At 43.4% G+C, this 8,520-nt stretch overlaps 1 protein-coding gene across 1 annotated transcript in view; it reads right to left on the minus strand.

The window, feature by feature from the left end:
- syt7b (synaptotagmin VIIb) overlaps positions 1 to 8,520 on the minus strand; it is a gene marked incomplete at both ends in the record, with an annotated part of 55,297 nt that overhangs the window by 31,601 nt on the left and 15,176 nt on the right. Inside the window, one exon of the mRNA XM_083692702.1 lies at positions 2,224 to 2,327. Coding sequence (XP_083548828.1) covers positions 2,224 to 2,327 — 104 coding nt within the window. The remainder of the gene's footprint in view (positions 1 to 2,223; positions 2,328 to 8,520) is intronic.

Raw genomic sequence — 8,520 nt, forward strand, 5'->3', positions numbered from 1 at the left:
AGTCACTGTGGCCTGGGGTAGTCCAGTGGTCAAGCACCATTGCCAACAGTGCACATGTATGCCCATGTCGGCATGGATTCGAATCTGGTCAATGCCCTCTCCTCCTTACTTTCCTGTCTCTATCCAATAAAGAAAAAAAAAGGCATGAGTTACAGTCAGGTGTGATAAAGCTAACAACGTACAGTAGAGCAGTCTATTCACATTTATTTAGGCTGCTAGCTACAGAGCGAATATCTCACTTGTAACAGACAGCAACAAAAATATGCAGAATAACAATAACAAATAGCCTATGAGATGCAAGTCCCACGTAAATGCTGGTTGGAAATGCTTTTACTTATGCTTCAATCTCTAGCTCACTTTATGACCATCCATTCATACAGCTAAAGTCAGTCCCCTGCATGTTTTATCAACCTCAGCTCAGTTCCCTCCATGAATACGAGAGAGAGGGTTAGAGAGAGAGAGAGAGAGAGAGAGAGAGAGAGAGAGAGAGAGAGAGAGAGAGAGAGAACAGGAGAGGGAGAGAGAGGGGAGGAGAGACAGAGAGAGAGAACAAGACAGATAGAGAGAAGGGCAAGAGAGAGAGGGAGGATCAAATGTACGGGCAGAATCACAGTTGCTCAGGCAGCAGCCAATAGCTCACAGTTATGTTCACATTAGCATATGAATCATTAGCCTGAGAACGGGATCTGGCAACAGGCAGTCCCACACCGCACACACACACACACACACACACACACACTCACACACACACACACACACACACACACACACACACACACACACACACACACTTCAGGGCTGAAAGCCATGTTTACATAACCTCATGGAGAATTCTCTCTCTGAATTTTGACGCACAACATCTTCACATCCTCACACTACCAAGATCCATTACCACCAAGATCCTTCACATTCTCACCCTACCAAGATCCTTCACTACCAAGATCCTTCACATTCTCACACTACCAAGATCCTTCACTACCAAGATCCTTCACATTCTCACACTACCAAGATCCTTCACTACCAAGATCCTTCACATTCTCACACTACCAAGATCCTTCACTACCAAGATCCTTCACATTGACACACTACCAAGACCAAGATCCTTCACTACCAAGATCCTTCACATTGACACACTACCAAGACCAAGATCCTTCACTAGCAAGATCCTTTACATTCCCACACTACCAAGATCCTCCACATCCCCACACTATCAAGATCCTTCACTACCAAGATCCTTCGCATCCCCACACTACCAAGATCCTTCACTATCAAGATCCTTCACATCCTCACACTACCAACATCCATCCATCAGACGACATACTGTGGAATGTAATGGAATCATCAGTAAATTAAAAAAAAATTAAACCTATGTGCACAGTAATGCAACTTGTATCCAAGGCGTTTATTATGGGGGAGATTTTCTTTGCTGGTGTGCAATCCTCCATGCAAGCTTGTAAGAGACTGAAATGTTACCTCAAGAGTTTGGCAATACCCTTAACTAGATACAATATTCTAATATGTCCATGTTCTATCCTCAGTGCTTGCATTGTAATGTCCTTGAATGTTTATGTATGTACAGCATATCAACCAATGTGTGTGGCTATCACACTCAGACTAAATGACAGGTTGAGGAGATAAGATACCAAGAGGAGAAGTAGGAAATCGTTGCTCAATAAAATATGACACACTCATTTATGCATTGTAAAAGGACCTTGCATTAAAAAAGCTTAATCAACTCAAATTTTTCCAAAACATTTTTTCTGCCTTTCCTGTAAAATAGGGGTACACCAAATAGCTAATTATTAATTACATCTAATTACCTGGGTGTCCAAATGTACAATTTTAATGATATTGGATACAGAGAGGGGCAAGAATACAGTGAACTGTTATGGAGAGAGAGTTTCGATCACTCTCTCCATCAGCTGTTCTCTCCTCTGTCTGTCTCGATCCCTCACAGTCTTCCTCTCTTGCACATATAATATATAACACCTACAACATGACACCTCTCTCTCACACTAGGCATGTCTGCACAAGTGTGCAAGTGTGTGTGTGTGTGTGCGAGCGAGCGTTTGTGTGTGTCTCAGCACAAGCACAAGCAAGGATTTATGTGGTTAAATCATAGAAAAGTGGTTGTAAGGCGTACTACTGCACATTGACCTTGTCTAAAATCTAAAACCAAGTAACATGATATGATGTCATTATTCAACTTATGTGAACACTCACCAGTTTGCGTTGACACCAGGTGCAGACGCCACACAGAGCAACAAGCCAAACAGCACACACTGTCAATCCCAGAGAAACTAGGAACACACTGAGAGACACTGTGCCTACAGAGGGAGAGAGAGAAAGAGAGAGAGAGAAAGAGAGAGAGAGAAAGAGAGAGAGAGAAAGAGAGAGAGAGAAAGAGAGAGAGAGAAAGAGAGGGGTAATGTGTTAATAATACCTTTCAAAAGGTTAAAATGCAATTGGTCACCCTAAAATCAGAGGCAGAGAAGGAGGAGAGAAAAGAGCAAATAATTTGGGAAATAATATCCCTCCCTATAATTTCCTTTTGGCAATATATTAGAAACATCTTATAAACAAATAAACGGAAAGTACACAAAATGAGGCATATCATGGGAGGGGGAGAAGGGGGGAGCGTGGGCTGTAATGTGCTTTTCTTTCTCCTCACTTCATCATCACTGACCCACAGACAGAACAATCTATCACAGGAGAGGGGAAATGCCCCTCTCACAGGCATACAGTTTCATATGTACTTTTAATGTAAGCCAGGTTGGTGAAAAAAAAAAGAAAAAACAAGGAAAGAAAGAAGGAAGGAAGAGAAAAACAATGGTCATTATCTGGTTCAATTACCAGTCTTGTAATTTGAGGCTTCCGTCTTCTTTGGTTTTTCCTTGGTGATCAGCACCAGAGATCTTCCCTCAGTGTTTTGTTAATCTCTCAAGACCAACCTTGAGAGATAAAATATTCTTTCAGAACACTGCATTTCTAAAAAGGTTTTAAAAAAAAAATATATATATGCCACTGTTCCTCAACTGTGCTATTTATCAACCCCACCTCCTCTCTCTGCCAATGCAATTCAAAAGGCCTTTTGGTAAACAATTGTATATGGACAATGGGTTCAGTTCTACCTTATTCTCTTTTGTTACATTCTCTCTTTTCCTGTCCCTCGACCTACACAAGTATTCTGCTTTCTCATCTCTCGCTCCATCCCTCCCTGGAGAACTTCATGTCTTGTGTTTGGTCTGAGCAAATGAACAGAAGGAGTAGATTAGTAGAAACATCCACATCCTCCTTGTCCTCCATCTTCTCTCCCTCGCACTTGATTTCATTTCCTTCTGTCCTCCTTCTCATCCTCCCTCTCTTTAGATCTACTGGTTCTCTGTCTCCTGTACCCTCTAACCATTCTTTTTGTCCCTCTTTGATTTCTCTTCCTACCTGTCTATTCACCAATAATACAGGGAGCCTTTGTGTAACCTGTCCATCAAACCAATCAGGCTACAATATCATGTCAAGAGTACCTGTTCATTTCTGTTCACTCAGACATCAATTGAAACTCTCATGATAGTTGTGATAGACATTAGATGGAGCTCTGTCATCTTCTGACATTTGTAAATGGCTAAGATGGATGACCCTTTCATGTACTGTATGCTGCTATAATGTCATTTTACATAGCTTCACCATTGTATCTATATCTAATTGGATGACATTTTGCCTTGCTGAGTATTTTACTCTGCTTCCCATTGCTGTGTATTGTATTGGGGTCTCAGTTAAATGGTAAAAAACAATGTGTATTATTTAGTCCACAGTGACATTATGGTTGATGTTTGGTTGAAGGTGACAATATGACCAAAGACACAAATTAACCATTTGGGTGTCTAGCTGCAAGTCAAAGCCGAATAGTGTTAATGAAGCGAGCTTAGTTCAAGCAGGACACTCTAAGTCAGTGCTAGGTGTCTATCAGGTGACAGATCAGCTGTTTACACCCGACACAATCATTTGTTACATGTTGATATGATTTAAGTGGTCAGTCTACACACCTCTCTGTGTAGTACAATATTGTTGATGGTACTGTTGGTCATTATTGTGCTATAAAAGTGTTGCTATTGTTTTTGTTCCCATCCCCACCCCCAGACTCCACCTGCTTTGGTTCTGCTCTGTCTATATGTATCAAGGGGTTGATAGATGGATGGGCTCCCTGCCATGATATATACATGTATGTGTTTTAGTCGTTTATATCTCACAGGTCTTAAAAGAGTGTAGCCATCCAAATACACCAAGCCTTGTATAACCATTTTATATTTAAGACGTGAGTGTTCCTGACTGAACTGTAGCTGAAATAGTTACACACTGAAATACAAATACTGTGTATCTAGAAAACAGACCCACATTCTCGTGTATAACCAATAAAATAAGAATGGAGATAATAGGCCTACAGTCAAAATATGTTGAAGTGTTATGTAAATGAATTACTTGGCACAGGGTTATCCATTAAATAAACATACTAATCAGGAGCAGAAATAAGCCATGGCAATTTCTTCACTCTGTGTAAAGTTGCTGCACAGCGCAATTACCGCTTCTACAGTGGGGCCGGCCCACCCTAAAATTGAAACCCATCTTCGTATGTCTCCCAGAGGCACATCCATTAGATCATGCTGATAGGTAGAGAATTGCATCCTCGTAATTAGCTGTGTGAGCTCCTCTAATTATTAGAGCTGGGTCTTGGAGAGATGTCCACGAACAGGCTAGCAGAGGAAAAATACAGCCGTGCGTTCATCTGGGCTGTATGGGGGTGAGGGAGGACATATGATTCACAGTGAGGAAATAGCAGCAGCAAGCCTGACCAAAGGTGCAGGCACATGTAAACAAAGAGTTGAGTCAAGTCTGCAGTATGACTGTGTGTGTGAGTGGTTTAGTCTGAGCTCCAAACAGAAACGTTTTCTCCTCTTATGTTTGTACGGTCCAAATACTTCACATGGGAGACAATCAATCAGTAAAAGATGAATGAGCTCTGCCCTTGCAACGCAATATAATAATGCAAAACACAATAGCTCTGACAAAAGAAAAGAAATGTGACCACATTTAAAAATCCAGCTCAGAGGAGGTAGGCTACAGTATGAGAGGATTCTTCACTGAGACTTTTAATGTTGGCCATGGGCATGGAGGACCCCCTCTCTGTACAGAGCACATCAGGGGTGGCCTCTCTCAGTGTCTCTCTCCCCAGGAGTGGCCCATTGCTGCGCTGTGGTGGCTGTCACACTGAGACCCTCCTGTGGCTAAGACTACCAGTGCCAGACTCTCACAGCACTGTATCTATCACTCACACACAATGCACAGGTGCACATACGCATACATATACAGATACACTACACACACACACCTGCATAATCTGTACACATATCTCAGAATACTCCCAGCTTGAGCTCCTTTTTTATTGCTGCCCTTTCACTTCAAACACATCATATGCAGATACAACTACAACTACAAATAGAAATATAAAGCATGTGTTTTCTGCCCCACTTGTATGTGCTCTGCCTCCTCCCTCTTCCTTTCGCTGTTATTATTATCACTCATCTTCCCACTCAGAGTTTCTGTGTTGATGCACCATTATTATTTTCCCTCATCAAGTAATTACATAATCTAATACCGAAACAATTAAAACTACTCATCTGAAAGAATAGCCTTCATACCCCCCCCCCACACACACACCTCTCTTTCCCCCCTCTCTTTCTCTCTCCCGCTCCTTCTCTCTTTCCCTCTCCCTCTCCCCCGATCTATCTGATCATAATCATCTGTTTTCTGAGGGCTGGTTAGGGTTGATAATAGACCAAGATTGCCAAATTACCCCTGTGTTTCTTGAGGGGTATGGTACCAAATGCATGCATATTCAAGAGCTAATTATGCAGAGAATAAGACTCAGAATTACATGCAGCAAATGATCTCAATAGAGAGCTGAGGAATACTGAGAGCAGGTCTGGGTTTGACAATACCAATGTTTTACACTTAGCCATGATGTCCAAATGACTAGCATACCAATATGAGGGAAGCGAATGAAATGACACGTAATTGAATATACCATGGTGTCAAGCGTATATGTCAAAATACTTAATGCACAACTAAGTCAGACCAGTCCCTCCTACTCCCTACCTGAAAGGCATAGGTTTAGATCCTGCTCGAGTTGTATTGAATCCAGAGGCCAAGATAGAAAAGGTTGCTACTCTCTGTCTTCCCAAGGTACCTATAATACCAAAGTTAGAGGAACTCGTAATGAGTTCACTGACCCACTTCTATACCCCAGACATAATGGCATTTCAACAGCAGAATGGCTAACCCATCTACTGTAACAATCAAGAGATCCACTGTGTCAAATGAGGGGGCATCGATCGCAAGGATAAAAAGAAATATTTGCAAATGACTGAGAATGATTCACTAGATTACCTGCTTCAGTGCACTAGGGAGACGCTGAGTTATTTACAGCCGTTTAAGTGAGATTCCAGCGCCCCCCTCCCTTGCTTCCTCCCTCCCTCCCTCTGTCTCCCTCCCCCACCTGCTGTGCTTATCTGCAAGGTTTCTGCTAGCTCAGCCAGTGGTGTTGGTGGCCAGGCTGACACAGAGAATCAGGTGTATTAGTCACAGGGGACCCCCAAGGGAGCAGTGTGTGTCTATCTGACCTCAGGATGGCACAGTTGAGTGGAGCCCCACCTAGGGTTCTGAGCCCACGACCCTCAAATACAAGGACATGCCCAATGTGAGCAGGTTCAAAACCCAGCCGGATCAGTGCTCCCAAATAAATGATGAGCGATCACCTTGGGAGTCCGCTGTTATACCAGAGAATTTCTCACAATGGCTGACACTAGCACTATTGCTAGTCAACCACATTCATTCATCCATTTACTTAGCAGTAGCCCAGACCGTCAGATGAGAAACATTCCCTCAGCAGCGATGTAACATTGGGCATCATTCAGAGCTGTGGCGGTCCCACTACTACACACCCATAACCTCATTTATATGATTGGCAGGTGTGTTTACCCAGGCAAAACATTGGAGCGGTCCACAGGCAGGACCCATCAAAGTCCATTTCCTATAGTCCTCTGTGATATGATGCCTGTAATGAGGAGGATCCACAGGTTTATTCTGAGTGACAACAAGACTGCCAATAGCTGAACGCATGCAGCTATAGGCGGTGAGTAGTCATAACTCACGGGATAGAGAGAGCATCACAGTGGATAGAGAGAGCATCACAGTGGATAGAGAGAGCATCACAGTGGATAGAGAGACCATCACAGTGGATAGAGAGAGCATCACAGTGGATAGAGGGACCATCACAGTGGATAGAGAGAGCATCACAGTGGATAGAGAGACCATCACAGTGGATAGAGAGAGCATCACAGTGGATAGAGGGACCATCACAGTGGATAGAGAGAGCATCACAGTGGATAGAGAGACCATCACAGTGGATAGAGAGAGCATCACAGTGGATAGAGAGAGCATCACAGTAGATAGAGAGACCATCACAGTAGATAGAGAGAGCATCACAGTGGATAGAGAGACCATCACAGTAGATAGAGAGACCATCACAGTAGATAGAGAGAGCATCACAGTAGATAGAGAGAGCATCACAGTAGATAGAGAGACCATCACAGTGGATAGAGAGACCATCACAGTAGATAGAGAGACCATCACAGTAGATAGAGAGAGCATCACAGTGGATAGAGAGACCATCACAGTAGATAGAGAGAGCATCACAGTAGATAGAGAGACCATCACAGTAGATAGAGAGAGCATCACAGTGGATAGAGAGACCATCACAGTAGATAGAGAGACCATCACAGTAGATAGAGAGAGCATCACAGTAGATAGAGAGACCATCACAGTGGATAGAGAGAGCATCACAGTGGATAGAGAGACCATCACAGTAGATAGAGAGACCATCACAGTGGATAGAGAGAGCATCACAGTGGATAGAGAGACCATCACAGTGGATAGAGAGAGCATCACAGTGGATAGAGAGACCATCACAGTGGATAGAGAGAGCATCACAGTGGATAGAGAGAGCATCACAGTAGATAGAGAGAGCATCACAGTGGATAGAGAGACCATCACAGTGGATAGAGAGACTGCAGGTGAGAGAGGGTCAGAGTGGAGGTTAGAGATGTAGTAGTGAGAGAATGCGGGACGAGGAGGAAGGAGGAGAGAGGAGGAGGAGAAGTGAATTAAAGCGTGTGTGTCTAGTATGGGAAGAGGAGTGAGGGTAACGTGTGAGACAAAATAATGAGTGATGGAGTGATTCCAGAACAAAGACAAGAAAAGTTAAGCCGAGAGAAAGAATAGTTTTCAGGGTGGCGAGGAGAGACAGAGCGAGAGGGAGAGAGAGAGTGTTGGAGGTTGAGGAGGGGGGAGTGGGGCAGGATGAAAGGGATGGAGGCGAGTCTGCTCAGTGTGTTCAGCTGGGCAGTTTGCCTGCAGCGTGTACACATTCTGAATGTAAAGTTGAGTTTTTCAATAAAACAACCACATTTT

This window comes from Argentina silus (genome assembly GCF_951799395.1).
Source record: "Argentina silus genome assembly, chromosome: 2".
Classification (NCBI taxonomy): domain Eukaryota; kingdom Metazoa; phylum Chordata; class Actinopteri; order Argentiniformes; family Argentinidae; genus Argentina; species Argentina silus.